Source organism: Parambassis ranga, chromosome 18, assembly GCF_900634625.1.
Source record: "Parambassis ranga chromosome 18, fParRan2.1, whole genome shotgun sequence".
Lineage (NCBI taxonomy): Eukaryota > Metazoa > Chordata > Actinopteri > Ambassidae > Parambassis > Parambassis ranga.
Window position 1 is genome coordinate 5,702,995 of NC_041038.1, and position 25,147 is coordinate 5,728,141.

The window sequence follows — 25,147 nt, forward strand, 5'->3', positions numbered from 1 at the left end:
CAGCACAACACACACATTCACACACACCACAGCCTGCTGGCGACTACAGGGGAATTCTTTTTATACCACAGATCTGATTTACACCTCACAGATATAGTGGGCTTCTGTGTCCCGCGCGGGAGTATGCACACACCTGCACACGAACACACATTGTCCGTGTCTCACACACTTCACAACAGTGGGCCTACTATCATGAACAGGCTGTCATGTTGTCCAGAAGCGCCTCTTGATCCAGACATCATTTCACTTCACAAACTTTTAAACATTCTCTCCTCACCTCGTCCCACTTGATGAATTTGCCCCCCTTCTTCAGCTCTTCGAGGACGGACACGGGTTTGAGCTGCAGCGCGTGGACTCCCGGCTTGGCCCCGGCCATGACGAGGGACTCCCAGCCCGGGTGCCAACGCCTAAACCCCGGCTACGGCGAGCTGGACTCCTCGGAAGAAACAAAACGCTCTTCCTTCCTCCTGGTTCCACACAGGAGCCCCCTTGTTGTCTTTCCTTTCCGGGGAGAAGGTTAATTGAAAGGCTGGGCGGAAGTTTTCCTGACAGTGTCCTTTAGAAGTTAGTGAAGCTGACCGAGAGTTTGAAGAACATGAGGAATAAAATCCAGAGAGAAGGACAGGACTTGGCTGTTTCAGCGCACACCGCCGCTGTCTTGTCCTGTCCGCGTCCACGCAACGCGGTGGCGCGCCTATAATTCCCCCTTTTTTTATTATACGCTCTGATTCATATATTTGTTTATTTATACAGAGTCCTTTAATCGCGCACTTGAGCCCGGAGAGAGATCTTTTCCTTCCTCTCTTCCTCCCATCTGGTGGACCCCTCTCCTCTCCCTCTCGCTCCTCTACCAACTTTCTCTGCTTCCTCTCTCTCTTGTCGCCTCGTTTCTTCTTTTCTCCTCCTCCTCTCCTTCCTGCATGTTTTCTGCAGGGGAAAAAAAAGGAGAATTTCTGAGAGGAGTGAGAGAGTCGGCGTCAGATAGCGCTGAGTGAATGAGAAATTAGAGAAAGAGAGAGAAGGAGGGGGAGTCGGAGTTTGTGTAAATGGGTGTGTTTTAATTTAGTTCCTCAGCCTGCTTGCTTGTCTCACTCAACAGAATACATTAAAAGTACTCTGAGCATGATACTGTTAATGTATGTTTATTGATTTTCCCTCTAGTGTATTAACATTAAAGTGCTGAGAGTTTACAGTCAATATGCAGATTAAAAGAAGAGTCCAGAAGAGGTGAGGTGAAACTGAAGGATCATGTCCCATGATGCAACTCAAAGTTGTCTGTTGGTACTAGTAGGACCCATGCTTTTTGATGGATCACTCTGATTGGCTGTTCAGTTTAATATAAATATGTTCACAACGGTGCAGAAACTGTAGACCAGCTGATCCACAATCAACAGATGGCATGAACATAAAGACTGAATTTTCTACATGCTAGTTTCCTAATAAATGAAAAGAACTTTATATTTACTTTTATATTTATTTTGTTGTTTATTTCTGTATTTATTTGATAGAAATAGCTGCTGATCACTGCAAAAGACAAGCTAAATAATGAAATAAAGCAGTGTAGCATCACTGATACACACAGGTGCCTGATTCTCTGTGTTGACATCTAGCTGGCACAGTCAGTGTTATTAAAACATGGCGGCACAGTTATTAGAAATCACAGTAAGCAGCTTAAATGTGGTTTTTGAGCTTCTGTTAGGCAGCCAGACTGAAGGCATGTTTTATACATGGCTGTGTTACCAAAAACAGGAAATAATAACAAGGTGTGTGGTAACTGAAGCCACTCTGCAGGTAACTTTTCCCTTCAGTGGCTGCGTATCATGTTTTAGGAAGAGCAAATAGTCCCACTGCCAAGCAACATTACAACTACGACTTCTCGTAAAAAATAAAAAAAAATAAAAAAAAATTGCTACAGAGCAACAGATTTTCTGGCAACCGTCGCCATTCTCCAACTCCCTAACTACACCCGGCAGGAATGTGAGCTATGCTGCAGCCTGCTGACTGACTAACTAACTGATTCTTGGTGTGTATGATCAAAAAAAATTGTAGCAGGGGGGAGATTAAACACAAAAAAAGGACAGAAAGCAGTCCATCAGACTACATATTTGTGTGTAAAACATGCGGCTGTGTTACATGACCCTGAGTGAGCGAGTGCATCCAGCAGGAGAGACATTGTTAAACAATTCAGCAGCTAGACAGACTGGTATCTCTGTGTGTGTAACTGAGTCCAGGCAGACTGGTGATTAATCTGATCTCGCAGATACACTGTGTGTCCGGCCTGCCACAAAAACAACAACAACAACCTAAAACAACATGAACACATGCATACGTGTCCTCTCAGCGGGTTATTGTGTGACTCTCTGCTGTATAATAAGATGCACACACTGTCATATACACACACACTTCATTTGGGCAAACAATGTTGTATTGAACGCTGCATTTGAAGTGCAGACACCTGTGCTGTCAATAGACCTCCTCTCTCTCTATCTCTCTCTCTTTCTTGAGGTCTCTCTATCTCTATCATGTCTGCTGCAGTTTCTCTCTCTCTCTCCAACAGGTGTCCCACTGGACTGTTCTTGGGGTCCTTACCTTAAGCCACACACTTATCAATCAACCCTTGTGTTAAGTTAGTACACATTACTTTTATTTTGAATAAAGGGATAAAACTAAAAGCCTAACAAACAGAGCAAAGGGAAGTATCATTTTAAGAGATTGGAATGAAAGAGACAGAAGTACTCCAGCCAGTGTAAGATCTAATCATATTCAGGCATTTAATTTTCATGCAACAAGGAGGCCAAGACCTCCAGTCCTCCCAGCTCTCTGTTTAAAAACTGAGAGTCGGAAAGAAAGAAAAGGTAAACTCAAAAAAGAGAGCCTCATAAAAGACACAAAAGACGGACAGCAGAGGTTCAAAATGGAACAAAGCAAGGGACATATGGAGATGATGTTGTGGAGAAAGGGAAAGACCCCCAACCACTATTCTCCCCTCTCTCTCTCTCTCCCTCTTTCCCTCTCTGTCTAGTAACAGCCAGATTGTTTTCTCCAACGCAACGCCAAGGACTCACAAAGCCACATTGTGTAAAGACACACAGCCATATTCACTGTCTGTCCTCACACACGGAAACAGACTCCAGCATGTACAGCATACACACACACTAGTTTTAATGGGAACGGCCTGACTCAGTACCAATAAAAAGTCGATCAGATTACTGTCCTTGGCGTTCTGAGATTTTGGCCTGAAGTCGCTGACAGTAGACTGAAGACCGGACCTATCTGTCTCCATAACACTGCAGGATTATTGTCCCTGTGTTTTGGAGAAATGCTACCATGTGGGCGTGCAGGCAAAGTGCTGATTACAGTTTTCGCCCTCATGCACAATGCAGATACACTTTGCTAAAAACTATGATTTACATTCATTATAGCTGCATTCATACCACTCCAGTCTGTCCAAATGATATCTGAATGTGTTCCAAACACACTCTGATGCAGATCTTCACCGCCTCTGGATGACTTCATCATGATCTTATACTGCCCTCTAGTGGCTGCACAACAACACTGAACTCCCCTGTTGGTTGTGCAACAGTTGGGAGGAATGTGGAAGTACTGGTTTCAGCTCTGCTTCAGTTGCAGCCTGCCCCTGTACACCTGTCAATCTCAGCAGTGCATGTGTGCACAAGTGAATCTGTGTGAAACTGCAGTGTGTACAACAGCACATTACATATACAAGTGTAGGTTACAAAATAAACACATTTTGATGCTTTGAGGGAAAGAATGTGCTTCCTGTTTTACTGAATATGTATTTATTGTAAGTATATCATTGATAAAAACTCAGAGGAACTGAGACCACTTATTGTATATCAACAGCGCCCCTGTGTGGACAGAAAACACATGACACTGTGCATCAACAAGTAAGCCAGAAACAGGCTCACAACACTAATCACCTATATAAGTGGAATCTGACTTTAAAAAAAACGTTTTTAAGCAGCTGTTTTATAATCTTATACGATGGTGCAGTATTCAGGAAGTTTTTTAGTCTGTGTGAGATCAGTGTTTTTTACCCCAAAAGACATTAATTTGAAAAGACATGTAGCAGCGCACATTTTAAATAAACAAAGTGCTTACCTATTAATGCATTCTTGTGTTTTCCTACATTTTAGTCCCAAAACAGGTTCAATGGTCACATCTGTCTGCCCTGTACATATCACTGATAGGTTGAGTGTAAAGATGCTGCTTGCTTCTATAAACACACACACACACACACAGGGGCCACAGTGTTGACTCTTTATTCTCACCATATAATCTAATAATCTGTGTTTTACAGTGATTTGCAGGCTTGAGATTCTTATAGAGATTACTTTCACATCCATACACACACACCATACTTATATAGGCCTACTGACCTTGTTCATTTCTACTCCACCAAGGCGAAGAGATTTTGCATATTACATGCTAACATCATACTGACCGCCCTCTCCAGAGGTCTGCAGTCTAGCACGAAGAACCCACTGACACTATAGATTTGTGTCAAGGTTTCTTTTTGTATAACTGTGTGACTGTGTTTTTATAACCAGGCACATTTGAATGTGTAAGTTACCTTGTGTGTGGGTATGAGTGTGTGTTGATCTGTCTGTGCTTACTCAACTGTAAGTTTCAGACATGCTCACTGAATTATTCAGGCTTTTATGTCTTGTTGCCATGGTTGTCTCTGAAATGGTTGCTTGGGCCGGTAAGACACACACACACACACAAATATGAGCAATGTTGACAGATGTGAATACCCCCATACTCACACTAAAGGAGGAAATGAGTGAGAGACGGATTCACTCTCCCTCTCTCTACTCCCTCCTTCACTTCACGCTTCTATTATTATTAAAACTCTTGTTATTAAGCAGCCTGGTTGGGCTGTGGGCTTCCCTGCTGTTACACCACAATGGACAGACTGTGAAGAAATGCTACTGGTGAACTCTGTTGGGGGGGGGGGTTATTACTGCTAACGCCTGGTAATAGAGCACAAAGTCATTTTTTTTTACACCAACCCCAAACTAGAAAATCCAGCTGTTCCAGCTGCTGAATCTCAGAAGAGACATTTCACAAACCTGGGATTCTGTGTTGGGCAATGTGAAATGTGAGCTTGCAGTAAATCATAAAGTGTGAGATCAACGTGTGAAATTTTGCTCATGTCTACATTTCACACATTACTGGGAAGACATGAAAATAAGTGATAAACATTGAAAACAAAGCCTGATTGGTGCTGGATTATGGGTCCAATGTCAATTTTAGAGGTAAAAAAAGACGTATTGCAACTGGTATTCATATCATATTGAAAGTGTGAAAGTCAAAAACTGCAGTGCCCCTTTAAAAAAACAGCCAAATATAGTGTAAGGACAAAGAGCTCCACAAAGGTTTGCCTCTGGCCGGCTAACGGTGCACACGATGACATATAATGGGCTGTTTAGAAAGTCAAAGAGTTTGTCAAAGGTTGGGCTGCTGAATAGTTCCTGTGGATAAGGAAACAAGTCTTTGAAGTAGACAGACAAAAATAACGTGTTGAACCGTGTTAATGGGGGGGGGGGGTGGGGGGGGTGACCTGCAGGGGGGAGCTCAGTGAGAGGGGGGGGGGGGGGTTATAATGTAATAGAAATGAAAGTGGATTTAAAAGACGTGTCTGTGAAGAGGATCCACACTTTTTTGTTTTTTTCAGTGGCGCTACGTCGGATGCGCTCGAGTCCAGGAGAGCGCGCACGCAGTTCTCGTGGGGTCGGAGAGAGAGAGAGAGAGAGAGAGAGAGAGAGAGAGACGTGTGATTTCTCTTTGTACTGAATGAAGAGTTGAGGCCGGCGCCTTCTCTTTTTATATAAGCAGAGTTTGCATGCTGTAAATAGCTCATTAAGCCGGTTGCTCTTTACGTTTCGTACCAGCCGCTCTCTGTACTGAGGAAGCCGCCAGCCGCTGCCAATGTCCATCTGAGCGATTTTCTGGACAACAAAAGCATCAGGTCCAGCGCCGTTTCTTCTTCGGGGGATTTCTAGTCTCACGTTTTATCAGCTGGGATTTTTGCAGTGCGGAAAAAGCCGAACGTCCTCCGTCCGCTTTTCGCCTCCTTTCACACTTCCACACCTTAAGGGGGGGATTTTTTTTAAACAAACCGAGCGACAATGGCAGCTGTAACAAGCCCGGAGACAAGCCCTCAACCCCGTGTGTATTTCCAGACGCCGGCCGGCACCACGGAGGAACCGGAGACTCCCGTTCGCAAGCAGGGGCGCGTTACCGTCAAATACGACCGTAAGGAGCTGAGGAAGAGACTGAACCTGGAGGAGTGGATTATCGACCAGCTAACGGACCTCTACGACTGTGAGGTAAAGACCCCAAACAATAACCGGCCTCGTAACCGATCGAACGTATCGATTAGGCGGCTCTGTTAAGTAATAGTACTCCACGGTGTTGTTTCAGTAAGTCAGCCTGTGAGCTGTGGGGCTCGTCTGTCTGTGCAATGTTACAGCAAACTGTTGACAAAGAAACATTATCAGGCCCTTTGTCGGAGCTTTTGGCCTAGCCCGGCTCGTTCTGTAGGCTATAGTATGTGTGCCATGTGCTGATGAGGTAATGAAGACATTTAAAGCAGTATCAACATTACAGTCAGAGAACGTCGCATTAAAGGCTCGTTTTTAAACTCACAGGGAAGCTAAATGTGGCACATGTAGCTTTATAGCCCAGGCGTGACACAGGGAGCCTGTGTGCTTTGTTCTGATTGGCTGAAAGATTTAAAGCACACCTGTGAATTAATTTATTGTATTATTAATGGCTGACCGGAAGTGAGGGCTGATTTCACACATTTGTCCTCAAACATGTTGTTTATCTGCTGTTTGGAAGCAGTTATCTTTCAGCAGCAAAAGCAATGATCTATTGAACAAATTATATATAATGTTGTCCCTGTCCATAGTCATGACCGTGCACAACCACCAGCACTATCTAACTTTAGAGCTCCAGAGCACCAGCACGAGATCAGACCCTCGGTCATGATGACACATGAGAAGCCACTGCAGTTGCGATGTAACCTGGCGGCAGCTGTGGTGTAACTGCTGGCGTCAGTAGTTGGTAAGCTCATGTCAACTCCACTGAGCTGGCATTGACCCACATTCTATTCCTAGCACGAGGAATACGGCGACTTAACAGGTTTGGAGAATTCTTAGCTGGATGACAAGACGGGAGGCGGGAGTGCAGTGGGCTGGTGGAAGAAAGATGTTTTTCCAAAACACTTGCCTCAAACATATGACTAAGGCTATAGTCCCATGCAGACACTGACAATAAAGATGCAACTAAGAGGTGTTCCAAACATGCATATTCTACCTGAACACTCACTTTTCAAAGTCTGAAATTTCCCTTTTCTACCTGCACATAATGACACATGCACCCTGAGGTGTCAAAATTTATATCGCACAGACCCCACCAGAGTAACAACTTCAGATGACCAAACAATTTACAGATTTTACAGATTAAGACTACTTTAACAACTTTGTTTTAGCTTGACATCATCTGACACAACTTGGTCTACAGTCATAAACCAGAAAGCTTCCACTCCACCAGATATTACATCAAGCTACAGTTTAGCATGAGTACAAAGCTCTCAGGGAAAGCTATAAACTGATCATGTGCTGTCAGAGAAGCAGACGCCTTTTGTTTCTCCTAAATGTCAGCCGAGAATCTCTCCTGACGGGCAAAGTGACAGGGACGTCATGTGAAATCACACTGCAGAGTTACAGAGGCATGCCGAGGTGATTAAAGGGCCTGGAGTGGATTTTTAAATCAATGTGCTTTGATTGTCTGCCAATAATGGATTAATATCCTAGTTGTAGAGGCCAAAAAAGTCAGAGTAAATGAGCTCAGGAGAAAAGCTTAGCGGTGCTGTAAGGTGATGACAAAGTGGATCTTTTAACATTCTGCTTGGGATCAGAGTGGTTTTGTTTTTAATCCACTCTTTGCCGCAAGAACCCGATGATTGACACCAGACTGTTCAGTTTCAAGGACAAATACACATTCCTTCATTCACTCATCCATCTTTCATTAATTAATTTGTCCAGTCTCTCCGTCGTGCTTAATGCACTGCTGATTTGTAGTTGGTCTGCGTAAACAGGGTCACAAAGAGTACACAAAAACTGCGCACACAATGACTGTGATGATCTGTTGATGTTAGATAGTAAACCTGAGCCTTGCACAGATTTGTTGTGGTCAGTTCACAGGGTTATCAGGTTATTTAAATGGGATACTGATGATGTGTTTTACATATCTGGACACATGTCTTTCATTCATCTCTAATTGTGATGCTCAGTTTTTGGCGTTCATCCTCAGTAGTTCCCCATTTTCATTGTCCTGATCTGGTCCCTGCCTGGGCTGTTAGACAACAAAGAGATTAATTTACAGTCGCTTCACTAATGGAGACACATCGGGCTCATTTAGATGGGGAGATGGGGAGCACGTGCTACTGAGCAGTGTAACAGGAGAAACAGCTTTAGCTGGTCACAGAGTGGAAAGGGTGCTGGGAGAGCATGGATGGCATTTATGTATTTATCGCCATATCTTGCATATCATAATCCATATTTATCCTTTTCCTCTTCATTATTTCCAATCAGTCACCCCCTTTTTCCTGTCTCCTTTTGTTGCTCGACTATTAATAAAACTGCAAGGAATTTGTTCAGAGGGGAATTCATTATGAGCAATTTTCCCATTCATATAATCCTTTTAAACATGCTACAAGCAGTCAGCCAGTCAGTCCTGCCAGCCAGCTTGTCAGATTTTCATCCAGCCACTTAGTCAGCCTATCAGTCAGAGTTGCTATGGGTAATAGTAGGGAGCCCAGCCTTAGCATGATTCCATGGCAACAAGGCTTGTTAAATGTTTATGTTGGTTAACCATGCAGTGGAAAACGGGACGGGTCCATTTAGTAAAAAGATATTATTCATTATTCCCAGATTATAATAAGAGTCATTCAGTTATGTTGGCAGCTTACCTGCAGCTGATGTTAATGTGGCATTTGCTTTGTTAAAGAAACACTCGGCTGCTTTGTTGGCAAGCAGTCAGTCTGAACACACACATCTGCAGCTGCTGAGTGCATGGAAAGATTGGGAAGTAAGCCTTAATTATAATTGAGCAAAACATTTGATCTGATGTTGTGACCATTATGAGAGTGTAGGAAACTCTAAATAGTGTGTAACCAGTCACTAGCTTGTGACTAGCACTGTCTTTAGCTACTAGTGTCAGAGGACCGACTGAGAGTAACTTATAGTCTACCCAAAAGTTGGCTCATGAGTTCAGCAGTTTTTAGGATTCTATAAAAAGACAGTGTGTTGGACACTCTGCAGGAAATGTTGATAACAACTGCGGGCAGGACAACTAACATTTTTTTCATCTTTGTAAGGCACCGTTATAAGTTAGGTCAAAAACTAAGCCAATTTAAAGATGAATTTGACACATGTGGAACTTATCAGGTGGTGTTGCTGCAGGTTGTGGAAACAGCCGCAGTAGAGCCCTAAAATCCCACAATCCCCCATCTCACAGTTAACGTTATAAACCAAACTGTGATGCTTTAAAGAAATAAACTGGCAGTAAATGTTGGGATTTAATGATGTTATGGGGCACATAACTTACTTTTGGAGTGTTGTTTCTTCAAGCGTAGGTGCTAGTAAAATATTGTCTACACAATCTTTGTTGTTACTGGGCCTACACTCTATTAGTGGCTTTGGCTATAAGGTGCTAAGTGAGTTTGAGCTCCCTCTGGGGAAAGGAAAAGTGTGGGTTACACACAGCTCTGCTGTGAGTAAAATAATCAAATCTCTCTCCAGTCTTGGTATCATTTCCATGGTAACTGGCCTGTTAAATTTTTATTTGTCAGTAAAGGCTCATTTTTCCCACAGTTCACTGTGTTTTTCTTCGTCTGTACTGGAGTTGACCAGTAGCTACATAGTTAACCGTGAAGCAAGTGGGCGGCCCATTCCCCAAACTCCAGGGTCCTACGTGGCCACACAGACACACAGACACACACACACTCACGTAAACACAGATGGGAATACGAGAGAGAACAGAGGCAGGATTGGTGAGCAGGAATGCAGTAAACGGGGGAAGAGAAGGGAAAAAAGCAGAAGAGATGGCAAGGAGGGAAGGAAAGAAGAAGAAAGACAGAAATGCTTTGGTGGCATGTATCCATTGCGGCTGTATGCTGTAAACACCAGTCACAAAAGTTGTGGTATTTTCAGCACTGAAAACAGTTCACTGACCTCTGACAGCTGCTTGAGCTAAGAGTATAACATCGTTGAAAAGCAATAGAGGAAATAGAGCTCAGCTGTGACACTAGATTCATTGACTTAACCTGTTATTTAAAAAAAGGACCAGACCATTCTTGTTAAACCTGTTAAAGTAACACAGGAAGAGTTTATCTGTGCCCTTCAAAATAAAAGCATCTGTAAAAACAGTATAGTATTATAAATGAACTCAGGCTCTTCCCTAATGTTTCACTTTTGAGTGCTGTGGTCTCAAACATCAGACACTGTCAGGTCAGTAAGTACACACACGACACACTGGTGTTGTGTGTCTATGCAGGAGAAACACTCGTTAGGGGAAGCCTAACTGTTGGAACAGCTGTAATTTCACAGCTTTCCCGCTCATGGATTAAGTTGGCCTCCTTTACTGACTTTGTGCTATAAAATAGATGCATGCACAAAAACACACAGTGTGTGTGCAACATTTCCTTAAAGCATACACTTTAGGGACTGAATACCAATCAGCATTACCCTGTTTCACTTCACTGTGTGTGTGTAAGAGGGTAACTACAAAGAGTGGTTGTTACACAGCATGAGTGAAAGACTCCACTGTGTCTTTGTAAACACCCCCTACACCAGTGGACACACACACAGATAGACATACACACATCCTAATAGGTTACATGTGGTTGTACATGTTGAACACATAGTTCTCTTCCTGGTTGAGTGGGGTGGTGAGTCAGCATGTACTGTAGCCTGACCCACTGACTGGCTGTCTGAATGCCGTTAAAACATCCAGTGAATCAATCACCTTAGTGAGTGTGTTTTGGTTAGTGTGTGTGTGAGTAAGATCGGAAGGAAGTTAAGAACGCCAAGCGAGAGAAGGCATGGACGAAGAGGGGGAGGTGGGTGAGTCACTCAGAGGAATGTTTATCCATGTTGTCACAGGAAGTGTGTGAGAAAGGGGTGAGACAAACGCACAGGAAAAAAACACAATATTTACTTTCTCTGAAATGTACACACCTGTTGAATCACACTGGTTTCATCAAGTCAATTTGAAAATCCCTGTAAATGTCAGAAGGGTTTAATGAAGCACAGCAAGAGGTCAAGGACAGTATTTGTGTCAGATTTTGTTTGTCTTTGTACACCAGAAACATAACATTATTTTCAAGAACTACATTTTGTGTAGTATTTCCCCTTTCTACGTGACCTTCAAATCACAGTTTGAAAAGGATTTTCATTTGTGCATTGAGTAATCATACACACTGCTGATGATTGGTAGGGTGAAAACAGTAGCACTACATCAGCAGTCAACAAGGATGATTATTTTAAAAGAGAGTTGTTGGATTGTAAGAAAACAAACTTACATTTAAGGATGTGTGATCTAGACCGTATTCATTTTGTGGTAACCCCTACTTACGATGACGCAGCACACATGCTGCAATATAAATATCAGTTTACATGTTTGCTTTTTTGTTGTCGAGCTTGTGCTCTGTCATGTGTCAGCCAGTGTCCTTAAGTGTCAGCAGTGGCTGAGCTTGATGAGCCTGTCATTCCAGCCTTCGTCATGGGGGTTTAGGAAAACTATTCCAAAGTACAATATGAAAAGTTAAACAACAGATAAGAACCATTAGATTATGACACATGGCTGCCTGTAGCTATGTGGAGTTGCTTGTTCATTGTCATGAGAAGCCATTTATGTTTTTGTATTTTCCTGCTGTACACATTGCTTTTGTGCATCTGTTGGCATCCTCAAGCTGTTAACAGCTTCCATAAATATAATGACTCTGCTCACTGTACAGAATGATCCACAGTGTACAGTATCAGACTCTTCTTTTCAAACAGAGTGCTCTGCTGCTGTTTGTAATTAATTATATTAAGACTACACTTTGTTTCTCTAGCTTGTGCACCCTTGAGGAGGCATTTTAAAGTGAGCATGAGTGTAGTAAGTGTTGTTGTTGTTGCTATATGGCTCCAGGGTATTGTGTCAAAATGAAATGTGATATGTGATATGTTTTTATTGGCCTCTGTGTGGAAACCATTAAGCATTACTATCACAACAATGAAAGAAGCAAGCTGCTGTGCTAATATTGAACAGTTGTGACTGCCGCTGGCATCAGGTGATAATGTATCTGTGGAGTCGTTATCATCACAAGGTCTGTTTAATGGCGACAGGTTGAGTGAGGTAACACAGATCCACTCAGGAGGGTATTTTAGTCCCGGGGGGTGCATTTAGAGCAGACGCCAGTTGAGCTGTTAGTTGGCAGCACAGAAGCACAAGTCAGTATACTGTGTTTATTGTACAGTTTGTGTGCCAATAACAGACTGCACAGGAGCGCTCCACAATGGTTTCTCTGTATACAAATGAGGTCAGACTAAAGATGTGATTTTTGTTTTTGTAAATTAAACGTAGAGACAGACGATGTGTTTGCATTGTTAGTCTCTTCCCTGGCCTGGGGTAAGTCTCGGGGAGACTGACAGCCAACCTGTGCTCTTACTGACAAGGTCAGACAACATGGCACAGGTGCCATGTTGTTGTTGTTGTCTGTGATGTCAGTGTTATATAACTTCATGGAACTACAAAGTAGGAGAGAGTGAAAAAAACATGGCAGGATTCATGGTGTGTTAGGAAGGCTTTACTCAATGTGTAGTTATACACTCTGTGCATCCTGGTCTGGGCAGAGGTCATCACCATTTTTAACAGGAAAATAGCAGTTAAGCTTGTTATAGTCGGTGTGTCTTCTAACACGTGTTAGGATGTCACATATCACTTTTTAGTTTATGTATGTGTCTTTAGTCAAGACTGTCACTAGAATAAATTACGGTAAATCATTTAGTTTCTGAACAGGAAGGAACAACTAACCATATTTGGGCAATGTTTATAAGTTACAGGTTGGTTCACAAGTTGCTGATTCACCAGGAAGTCAGTCTCACCCCTTTATCTGCTGCATATTCTTATAATGATGAAATACAATTGTTAACCTGTTGCTTATGCTGCAAGCCATAAGCCAAAGGAGCTAATATAGTGACTTGACAGAGATGGCAGATTGGCATCAAAGGCAGAAAGTTCCCACTTAAAGGATGTAATTTGTTCCATTTAAACCTCAGAGCAGAGTAACACATTGAATGAAAAAACCTGCCGTAAAAAACGTCAGATAAATAAAAATAAAGATTAAACAAATAAAAAATAGACACAGACATAAGGCGGGCAGGTTTTTGATCAATAATTTCATGTTTAATCTTTAGTATGTTGTTTAATAAAGTAATTGAGGCTGTAACACCCACAGAGGGTGTTACATCCAGATTTCCTGCTTCAGACCAAGCCTTATCTCCCTCTTTTTGACTCTCCTGTATCTGATTAAATATGGAAATAACCCTAAAGCATTAGCTGATTAGATTACCACACTCTGTTGCCAATGTTTGAGAGGTCAGAGATTGTGTTGACGATTGATCTGCATGAAGGAATAATAATGTGCTCTAAATCCCTTTAGAAATCCACATGGATTATATCTCAATATTGTTGGAATGAATTAAAGGCAGAGCAAATAAACATGGACATTACTTGGATAAAAATATTGAATCTTAAAAATATTGATCTTCTTGTCTTCTATGCTGTCTGACATTACCAAAGTAAAGGAGTAAGTCATTTAGTGAGTGACATGGCAAATGAACAAAAAACATTTAAGCTTTTTGGGTGGGTGAGTGGCACTTGCCAAGAGTGGCATAATGATAATCTGCGGTAATCCGTGTGTGTATGCATTCTTGTTTTAATCTGCATGTAATCTCCTCTTTCAGTCCAATAGTAGTGGTAATGACTCTTCTGGAATAAAGTGGTGTGTGTGTGTGTGGTTTCAATGTAATGCCTCACTGTTTTGTATTACGTGTTTGCATCAGTGATACATTGATAGAGAACTGAGGAAAAATGTGTTTGTTGAAACACCTTGTTTGTCCAAATACACTTGCCCACACATAGCACACACACACACACACACACACACCATCTATATGAATTCATGCAGCACTGCGATTCCTTTCTCTGCTGCTCTCTGTAGCAGAAATGACCCACTCAAGAGAACATGGCGGGTGAAACTGGGCACTCTAGGCCTCACATATTAGAGGAGGAATTTTGTAATTGGGAGTGGGCTGAAGAGTGACACATGGTTTTGCTATGACAAAAAGAGAAGCTGTATGAAAATGTGAGGTTAGCTTTGATAGACAGATGGCTCATCCACTCACCTGCCAAGTATTATTTTGCAGTCTTTTTCCACACATGTTGTGCTGACCACTTGTTGCTATGCTTCACTGCTCCTGTCAATCATATTGGGGGACTGTAATGTCTTTACTCAAACCAAAAATGCATCACTCCCAGTCTGGTCATCTACACAGTGGAGAGTGGGAAAAGGTTTTCATGAGGAATCCACAGGTTAAATTTGTTATTATTCTGATCCTTGCTTGAATGATGTAAACAGCAGTGACGAACATGAAGCAGTTAGAAAGCATCATCCAACCCTGCCGGCGCTGCACAGTTACCAATACAAGTCTACCTGGGGCTGGTATTGACCCTGAGGGACCAGTCGAGTGTCTCCTGTGAGAGGCCGTAACACAGACACGTCCAGTCAACACACGGAAAACCACTGAACCGTTCAGTCAGGCCAAACAAGCTGATGTGTGAATCATTCAGCCAGGCAACCATGACTATAGGCAGCTTTTAGAAAGAGGTCAAGGTTAGGTGACATTTTACATTTTAACTCTGCTCTTTGTAAATAGACTTTTAGAATTGTGTGTGTGTGAGAGAGAAACAGAGACAGTGTCCTTAGACTGACTGAAATCAAGCTAGGCTTCTATACTATATTAAATATACTGTATATTTTCTACAAATGCTGTATTTTTTGTCACCTAGTTACAATGCACAAATCAAAAGTAGTGTGCTTTCCTCCTAATTATAGAGATGAGTGCTTGCTGGCATCATGTGAGGATTGGTTCAGTGTACTTGGAGCCTGCTTGGTTTGGCTTTCTCCTGCAAGATGTCTGAAACAGCCCACACAGCAAAGGGACACATTAGCATGCCCACATCACAACCAGCAGGCTCTGGAGTCTCTGCTTCTTTTTTTACTTTATATGACAGAGCCGTTTGCATTTTATCAGGAGCGAGATAGCAGAGAGGCTGACAGGGCTGCAGAGTCAAAACAGATGGAGGTACTGGTAGGATGAGCTGTCTTTAGAGAGATTTTATAACATTAATGGGCTACACAGGTCCTTATTTCTAATAATCAGCTAATGTGGGGTGAAAATATGACTGATTAGAACATTTAAATCCTATTTTCTAGTCCCTGTCCTGGCTATAAGCCAGCTATAAAGAGGCTACTTCAGATAATCTGTTTTGCCTGCAGGATTTTCTGTCTGCTTTTCATATGATTCAAAACAGGACATCATACTCTTCCTGTGAGGAAGTACATCCAACTGATTAGACGTGCAATAGAGATGACGATCAACCGTACACATACACACACCGTGGATTCAATACATTGCATTGATTAGGGATTGCTGTGGTTTATGGTTCATGGTTATGTGAGGCCACATATTCATTACAGCCATCAGTCACCACTCAGATTAATTGCACACACACTCAAATCACTAATGTCGCTCCGTCAACTCTACCCTATTTAGGTGTTTCTGTTAACAGATATCGCTACACCTCCCCCTGTTATCACTCAAGGTCACATGGACAGACAGGAAGTAGCAGGGTGCTCTGGTGGTTAACCCCTTCAGTGTTGAAGAGGCCTTTGTGTGCTGTTAGCAGTGTTAGGGAGAAGAAAAGGGAAGTTGACAAAACTGCTTGTTATTGTCAGACCTGCAGATTTCTGATAAGCACCGTGTGTGAAACAGAAGGGGATATAACTGAGATGGAAAGCAGCAGGCGATGACTGACACAATGCATCTCCAATCCCTTCACCCCCGTTGACCCCTCAGCGACTCCCCCCGCTCTCTCTCTCTCTCTCATAAGTGGTTTCATGCCCGTAGCGAAGTGGCTGAATCGGTATGTACTGTCCTATTACAAAGAGAGTACCAGCAAGAGAGGAAGACCATCAAAGGAGACGTAGAGATAGAGACAGATGGCGAAAGTGAAGCAGGAAGCAGGTTCAAGCCCAGTATTTTTCCACTGTTTCCACACTGGCCTTATCCTCTGTGTGTATATGTGTGTGTGTGTGTGTTACTCAGAAGACCATAGACAAAATGACCAGATCTGTCACAAGGGTGTCATGAATTACAAAGTCAGCTTCAGGCAACCCATATTAACTGTAGAAGTGCCTCCACTTCTGATAAAGTCCAATTTCTGATGTGACTGTTACAGATCCTCAGACATTGAGGACACAGATTTACAAGTCTGCAGTGTATGTGAAAAAGGGGCTGACTTGTCTGCGCATATTTCCATTTTTATCTGCCAGCATAACCTTACCTCCTCCACTTTGCCAGTGTTGTCGACTAGGGAAACTACAGCACAGTTCTGAGAACAAAAAAGGTCTTTGTCTTCAGTTTCTGTTCCATGTAGCCAAACCCTGGTTCTGCTGATGATCCTTCCTTGCTTTATCAGTCAGTGTTTATTTGATACACAGGCCTGCACATGCACTCAGTGTGGGAGTTTAAAGCTATTAGCTCATGTGTGGGGCAGAATCCCTCACATTTTTTTAACTGATTCTAGCTGCTCTGGTGTCAGCGATGCAGAGCTGTGAAACTGGCATGCAGACACAATGTCCTCTCAGCTGTGAGAACCAAAACACACAGTTCTGTCCAACAATGCCTGTGCTCTCAGAGTGTTGGTGCATGCACGTCTGTGACTTGTCAATGTCAGCGTGCACATATTTTGTACTTGGGTGTCCGTGCCAAGTCAACCAGCCAGGGGTAATAGTTTTAATGGATGCACACACTCAGGCTCACCCACTTTCTACAGTGTGAACACTCAGCAAAATTCCCCTCCTGCATATTGCTGGCCTCAATAAAGAGACAAAGGCGCACAGTGTCGGTAACATGTCTCACTCCATTTGTATTTTGTGCGTCTCCACACCACTGTGCAGAGAAAAGAGATGTTGATGGATGCATGAAGGATCAGCTCGCCCGCAAAACTGGCTTAAGTGTCATTGTTACCTGCCACACGGCCTACTTTTCCTACTTCTTTCCTCCTTCCTCCATCCTGTCTGGTCCAGCCATTACTTCCTCCCTCATTTATCCCCTCCACCTCTTTGTCTCCCCGTATCATAGCCAAACATTGTTTTTGTTTTGTAGCAGAACGGGCGCTTGGCCCATCCTGAAGTCGGGTTATTTTTGTCCTAGTTTGTTACTGAGGAAGTAGAAAAGCAAAAGTCGCTGCTCACCATCATACAGCTTCTGATGAACGTTGCTGCAGTACATTTTAAACATGACACACAGAGTTCACACAGGTCCTATCAAATGAATCAGTGATGTGGTCTGTTATCACTAGAAGACATGCTGAGTAATCCTTGTAGGTGGCCGCTGTGACCTACTTACACATCGAACATGAAGCTTCCTACAGGGAAAAGGTGTTGACTTATATCCACCTATATATATTAGTCATGTGTCTAAACAACACACTTCTCCCCGTGTGCACTGTAAAATCGCCACAGTTGAACTTTACAGTAATTGCCATGTCAACTCATCATAGAATCAAGAAAATCAGGGTGACAGTGATGGAAGTTTTAATTGGTTATGATGGCTGTGAAATTAACTCATGCACAAATAAAAACCCCTGCTCTTTTTGTCTTTTTCCAGCAGCCACAGTCAGTCTTTTTGCGACTACGAGGATACTGACCCACTGTGTGTGTGTGTGTGTGTAGCTTGTTTGTCCAGTGAGGAAGTCGTATCTGGCATTTGATCCATCCAAGCTTGCTGCAGCTACACAGCGCAGCCCCCCAGTGAGAGAAGTAGTACTATGACCCACACACACAAATATACACACACACAAACTCACTCGCTCTCATAGTGTCACATCTCATTTGGCTCTGTTCTACAGGAAGCCTCCAGATGATCTGTGTGTCTGTCTGTTGCCCACTCCCTGGCTCTCTGTTGGTGTTTAAATCTTATTTGCAAGTTTATCAGACAGAGTGTTATAACGATACAATAGAGTTTAAAATGTGTGTGACACAGGTGCAGGCATTATTCTGGTGCCGATAGAGAACCAGAGGCTTCTCTTAGTGTCATGAGTGTGTGTTGCCCAAAGAAAAACTGTAAAAAGAAATTTGCTGAATGTCAGTAGGAGCTTGAAGGATTATAAGACAGTTACTGTTAGTTTGTGGAGGTGGTGCAGAGGTTGCAACAACTGAGCAGGACTGGAGCAGGAACACCCCCTATAGGAGACCTAATGCAGTCTGTATGAAAGGCCTGGCAGCCCAGCACTTTGTTGTGTATATAATGCAGGGAAAAGGTGCATTAAACACCCAGATAATGATCCAAATGTTGTTTGGAAGCGCTGAAAAGAATAAAGCTGATCCTCCTCCTTGTTCCTCACCACACTCCTTTGTTTACAAACCTGCAGTGCGTGCCAATATCTCGCAGCCACCTTTTATTCCAGACCACATCTGCAGCCAACAGTAAACCCTCCAGACTCCAGACTAGTTCAGTAAGTCAGTCTGGAGGATTGTTTTGGAAATCCTCCCTCGTGATTCCCTGCTTTCTTTGTGTCTCCTCTCTGAAGCCTGTCTTCCGGCCTTTTTCAACATCTCCCTCTCCTCTCCCTCCTCCTCGTCCTCTCTCTTTCAGCCTCCTCCACTCAGCTGCTCCCTCTTCTCGATATGCTCCTTAACCTCTTACCTTCCTTCCTCTTGCCGTTCCCTTCCCCCTCTCACAGATTTTAACAGTGTCTGCTAAATCATTTTTAGTAAGCTGCCTTAAACAAACATCCTGTATGCTTTTCAGTACATATTACATGAGCATCTCTATTAAAGTTTTAAGACACAGAGCCAGGCTTGGTTTTTATATCCACTGGCTTCCTTCTTGCTACAATAGCACATGGAGCCCACATGTTGTGCGGATCAGTCTTTGTGTGACACCTCCCAGCCTTTATGTGTGTGTGTTAATCACAGACAGCTTCAATATGTCTGCAGTGAAGCTGTGTGTGTTCTGTAATTGCACAGTGTGTGTATGTATGTGTGTGTGAATAGCTTGTTTTAATAGTGTGTATTTTTTTCTCCCTCTTAATCTCAGTCATTGTGCACATGTCAGTCTTCTGGCTCATTCTTGTCTGTGTTGATGCTTACAGTAGGTCTGAATGTCGGCGCGTGTGTGTGTGTCTGCGTGTGTCCGTGTGTGTGTGTGTATATGTGTCTTGCTTTGCTGACAGTAAGTCTGTCTGTCACCTCCAGTCTCTATCTCTCATACACAGGCTGTCCTACTCTGAAATAAATCCTCACACCCCACCCTACACACACACACACACACACACAGATTTATTAATGCACATTTTATAATTCTTTAATCCATGTGGGTGATGTTGAGTTTTCACCACAAAAAACTACAGTTGATGTGTGCGCTCAGCATGCTGTGCCTGTATGTGTGTGTGTGTTTGTGTGTAAGGGGCAGTTGGGCAGGTGCAGAGACAGCTGGTGTGGGCAACTCTAACCGAGGGGGAGGACGAGAGTGAGGGAGAGATTCCTGGAGAACGACATGAATGTAGGGTAGCAATTGAGCTGCAAAAGAGGGGAAACGAGTGATTTGTACGAGTGTGGTCGTGTCAGCAGTGGTGAGACGCTTTGATAAAACACACTGAGACTCTCTGTGTGTGTGAGAGACAGATGAAGAAACAGATAATAATAACAATCAGGAAAAAAAGTGATTAGATAAAGAGAAGTAAATTAACTCATGTGAACTCTGCTTCCTTTATTCAATGTTTTTGCTAAAGGCGAGTGTTTCCTTAAATTTCATTTTACCGATTGGGCAATAATTCCGTTGAATAATGTCAAAATGTTTTCTTTCAGTACTTTGTTTTAGTGTCAATTAGTACAACCACCAGATATGATCAGCTTAGCTTAGTGTGATAATGTATCACAAGCAACAGCATGTCTTCAGTTGATCTTACATTTGGTCACATTTACATCCTGGGTGCTAGCCGTTTCCTCCTGCTGACCCTCATTTTGCTATGCTAAACTAAGCTAAGCAAAGCTAAGCTAAGCAACTGCTGAGCAGATACATCAATTTTCACATCAATAGTACATTAACTGTAATTGTGATTTGTCTGCTACAAACAGGATCCTGCTCTTTTGTGTCTCACTGATATCATGCCTGTGACCCCCACGTGTGTGTCTGTCGGGCATAGCGCCTCCTGCTGACACACAGACATGTTTGATTTCTGTAGGAGTTAAACATTTAAAGTCCCATCTTTAAAACTGTTGGGATATGAAAAAAATAAAGATAGTTATTTGTGCTTAAGTAGACGTTTTCTTTGTGTACTTTGTTCAAAAAATCTGTCCGCATGCCTGTTTCTTTTTGTCTCTGCCTATTTTTTCCTGTCATGTACATGCAGGTGGACTGTAGCACAGCACCCTCTAGTGTTCAGACATTAATAGCTCCACATCACACAGGCCGAGGGAGAAATACTGTACTCGCTGGTCTATTTACAAACAAGCACACAATATAACACAGATGCCATGAATAGAACAGAGATGAGGATTTCGTTCCATGCAGGACACACTGACAGTCAGCTGTCATGTAGAAGTTCAGCCTCTCACTCTGCTCTCCTCTTGCTCCATGTGTTGTAGGAGGAGGCCATCCCAGAGTTGGAGATTGATGTGGATGAGCTGCTGGATATGCCCAGTGATGTTGAACGGGCAGCCAGGGTCAAGGTAGGACACGCTCACATATCGGTGTGAAAGCACACAAAGAAACCAGAGCACTGTTAACATTATATGTGTTTTATTGTTTTACAGGACTTACTGGTTGACTGTTTTAAACCTACTGAGGTAAGAAAAAAACAGTTTTATTGTTTCTTAACGATTATAAAATGTAGTTTTTCATTTTTCATGTGTTCTTTTCTCTAGGACTTCATCTCAGAGCTGCTGGATAAGATCCGAGGGATGCAGAAGCTCTCCACGCCTCAGAAGAAATGATGGCATCCTCCCTCCTCTTCCTCCCCTCATATATTCCTTTCCACCTCAGCCCTCACCTCTTGTCTTCCTACCACACCCCGTTCTTTTATTTTCACGTCACTTTTCTCCCATTCAAGAAGGGTTATAATTGAACCCTCTGTACTCCACTGTAGTTGCCTGGATCCAGACACATATGTCACTTTTTTCTTCTTCTATGTTTCCATTTTCTGTTGTTCATTGTTCAGTTAAAAATGTCAGCAAAGAAGAAAAAGTGAGGAATCATAAATTCTAAAAGCGATTTATAATCAGGTCCTTATCCAGGCAATTTATTTCCCTTTCTTTTCTACCCCAGCCCCTTCTTCAGCTATTGCTTGGCTCTGCTCCCCTTTCTCACCAAGCTCCTCTTCCTCCCGTCCTCCCCCTCACTCCACCCTCCATCTGTCTGAGGAGGAAGAGGAGCTGAGTCCCGTAATTACTGAGAGCAGAGGAGCCGAGAGTGGGAAGAAGAACAAGAGGTGGCAGCAGCCAAAAAAAAAAGTGGAGGTTTGGAAGGAGGAAGCAACCAATCAGCTTGAAGCAGGGCCTAATCATTGTATACGACTCCACCAATGAGATTCCTTATGTTCTTATTTGCTTTAACTTGTAAACCAGAATTCTGTTGCCATTTCCTGGTTCAGTTTGAGGGCATGGGGAAATTCTCTTCACTTTAGTTTTTAATTAATTAACTTTTCAGGGGGTGAGTACAGTCTTGGCTAATTATCCCCCTCCTTAATCAGAGGCATTGCTGCAGTGGTGCATTTAAAGACTGTCTTTTTTTGTGTGTGTGCATCTGTTTAAGAGCTGTACTGTGTCATTTCGGGAAGAAAAATCCGAACCTCTGACCACAAAGAATAATGTATGGTGTATCTTTAGTACAGCAAAGAGGAAAATGTGATGCCTGGAAACAGAGCTTGAACCTTTGAAAATAAAAGTCACTGGTTGGCTGTAGTGGTCATATGGCCGGACCAATTTTAGACGTGGGTTCTCTTTAAAGCTGCATGTGAATTCTTACAGATTTTTCTCTCTCCTGAAATACACAGTACAGTCATGAGAGGCTCCTCGGAAGCCACTGCTGTCCAGCCTGCACATACATGTGTATGTCTGTGTTGCTAAATGCTACGTGTGTGTATGTTGCTATATAATGTACAGCAACATCTGTTTTAGGAGTGTTTTTTGGGCCTGTATATTCTGCTGTTGTGTACGACAGATTTTTATTTTATTTTTTTTAGTATAGGACTGGTTCCTCTTTTTTTTGGTCACACACACACTGACAGTCCAACAGGGGGACCCAGAACAAAGCTGCCTTTTTGAATCTCTTCATCTTTTCTCTTTTCGTGTCTATAAAACTATTTAGACAACAATAATCTTTTTTTGTTCAGAGCAGTCACATCTTGGTGCTCCGTCCTCTGCCCATCATTTCAGCAGACTGACCAATTAGACGTCTGAGTAGGAGGAAGGACATTGTTTCAAACTGAAGCATCATTCTCACACACACACACACACACACATTGACAGACCACCCTTTGGGCGGAGGAAACGGAAAGACATTAGCTAACACAGCTGCCTCTGGCACAGATGTGCACACACACATGGGCACACAGAGAGGGAGAGAGAGAAAGGGAGAGGGATCCACCCCCTGTACCCCCACTGCAGCTGCCAATCATCTCTGAGATTAAGCCATCTGCTTCTGATCCTGGGCCAATCAGATCAGAGACTGAAGCCTATTGGCTATCAGGCAGAACAGCAACACATTGCTGTGATTCCTGTGACCAACTGCTAACACCTGAGGTGACAGCAAACCCTCACTGTCTACCTTTTTCTCTCTCAGTGCCACCACACACACACACACACATTTTCTGGCCCTTTTTCATCTTGCTGCTCTGTCATTTCTCCCTGGCATCCCCCTCACTCTCTCTCTCTCTCTCTCTCTCCTCTTTCCATCCATCTATTTTCATCTTTCTCTCCACCCTCTTTCTCTCTCTTTATCCTTCCTCCGGATTCCTTTTTTTAAACAGATGTTGCCTTAGGTATTATTTATGTTACACAAACCAAATAAACAGGAGACATTCATTTTTTAAAAAAACTGCTAAAAAAACGTGAGCAGACCTGCAGTGTGTGCAGAATCTCTGATCTTCTGTTGCTCCTCTTTTAATTTTTTCTTTTTTTTTGAGAAACAAAATGAGATTCTGTTGTTTTTTTAGAAGTGAGTGTTTAATACTTAGGCCTTGATACAGTGATTTTGTTTAGATAAACAATGTTCTTTACATTTACCATTTGAATACTGGTCTGTTTTTATTGTGATCATGACACTTATTTGACACCAGGCCTTGGATTAACATGTAGTTGTTGAAGAGAAATCCATTCAGATGCATTTTGGTGCGATTGCTTTTGCCTTTCTGCTGACGTTTCTGAAATCGAGACGTTTTGATTGGTCGGATTGTACCAGGCAACTTCAATCAGTAGCTGAATTTGAGTGGATTTTCATTTCTAAATCCAGGTTTGGATTATACCTTCTTAGACTGTTATTGAGAAGTCTGTTTTTTTACTGTTGGGGAAAATTGCAAAAAAAATATATATATACTGATTATTATCATTGAGGATGAATACAAGAGCTAAACTAAACAGACCAGAGGAGTGCTGGTGTTTCTTTTTTGGACAATGATTAGATCACAACCAACAAACAAATGATGTAGCAATATCAACAACAGGTCTTGTTTTTGCCCAATTTTGTTACACTTTTATGCAACTTTAATAAAAACATGTAAAATAGCCATTTTTTGTCTTTGTGGTGTTTGTTTGCCAGTGATGTGTATATTTACCAGCATTAAAATGACTTTTATGAAATAAACATAGTTATAATGTTAATAGAAAATAGATACCTCTGATATTGCGGCACAAAATTGGGAGGGTTCCTTTTAAAATTCAGCACACTCAGATGACCCTGGTATAAAACTGGAAAAAAGGATAGAGAAAAGCTGACATCAAGAACAATCCAGCCTGAGGTACAGTGCAGAGGCTCTGTTTATAGAGACAGACAGTAGCCAATGTGCGGGCTGTGTAAAGATGCCCCTGAGACAGTCCAGCGCATAGTAGCAGTGTCTAAAATGCAAGCTTGGACAGCATGCACTGACTGAGGCATTAGAGTCTATTATAAAAACAGAAAGTACCATTAAATAAATGACAAAAGCATTACCCCTGCAATCCATTGTTATAATCAGCATTGATGTAACCCTTTAATTGACAGAGCTAAATGGTGTGCTGACATTATTAATATTATTAACACTTGTCCTCACACCTCAGAATACCTACAGTAAAAAGCCCCGTCCTCCCGGTTTGTGTTGCTGTAGTGACACCTTGTGGTTAACTTGCAGTATGACAGATGCCTTCAAGCCCTACACGTGTATCCTTACTTCTCCAGGGTTTTTATTGTGAGTAGATGTCATGTATCTGAGTAGATGTCATATATCTGATTCTGATTTCACTGGTCAGTGGCTTATTGTGTTAGAATATGTAATATCTCTATAGAAAAAAATATATTATATTATATTACATTACACTACATTACATTACATTATATTATATTATATTATATTATATTATATTATATTATATTATATTATATTATATTATATTATATTATATTATATTATATTATATTATATATTTGATAGTTTGTGATTGGTTAACGAAACCAGCTTTGGTTTTTATGATTGGCCAGCGGGCTGGTGGGATGGGCTCTCCTATTGGACGTCCCGTAAGGAAGTC

The 25,147-nt window shown here is 42.3% G+C and overlaps 2 protein-coding genes across 3 annotated transcripts in view; one reads left to right on the forward strand and one right to left on the reverse strand.

Moving 5' to 3' along the window:
* Window positions 1–994, reverse strand: part of plcb3 (phospholipase C, beta 3 (phosphatidylinositol-specific)) — a 34,576-nt gene extending 33,582 nt beyond the window's left edge. For both annotated transcript variants that reach the window (XM_028429446.1, XM_028429445.1), the window contains exon 1: window positions 278–994. In XM_028429446.1, the coding sequence (XP_028285247.1) occupies window positions 278–376 (99 nt within the window). In that variant the 5' untranslated portion in view covers window positions 377–994. The remainder of the gene's footprint in view (window positions 1–277) is intronic.
* Window positions 995–5,686: 4,692 nt separating this feature from the next.
* On the forward strand, window positions 5,687–24,155 carry ppp1r14bb (protein phosphatase 1, regulatory (inhibitor) subunit 14Bb). The gene is made up of 4 exons (XM_028429224.1): window positions 5,687–6,356; window positions 21,017–21,100; window positions 21,185–21,217; window positions 21,296–24,155. Exons 1-4 carry the CDS (start codon window positions 6,156–6,158, stop codon window positions 21,362–21,364), a joined length of 387 nt encoding a protein of 128 aa, XP_028285025.1. The 5' UTR covers window positions 5,687–6,155; the 3' UTR covers window positions 21,365–24,155.
* Window positions 24,156–25,147: the final 992 nt, after the last annotated feature.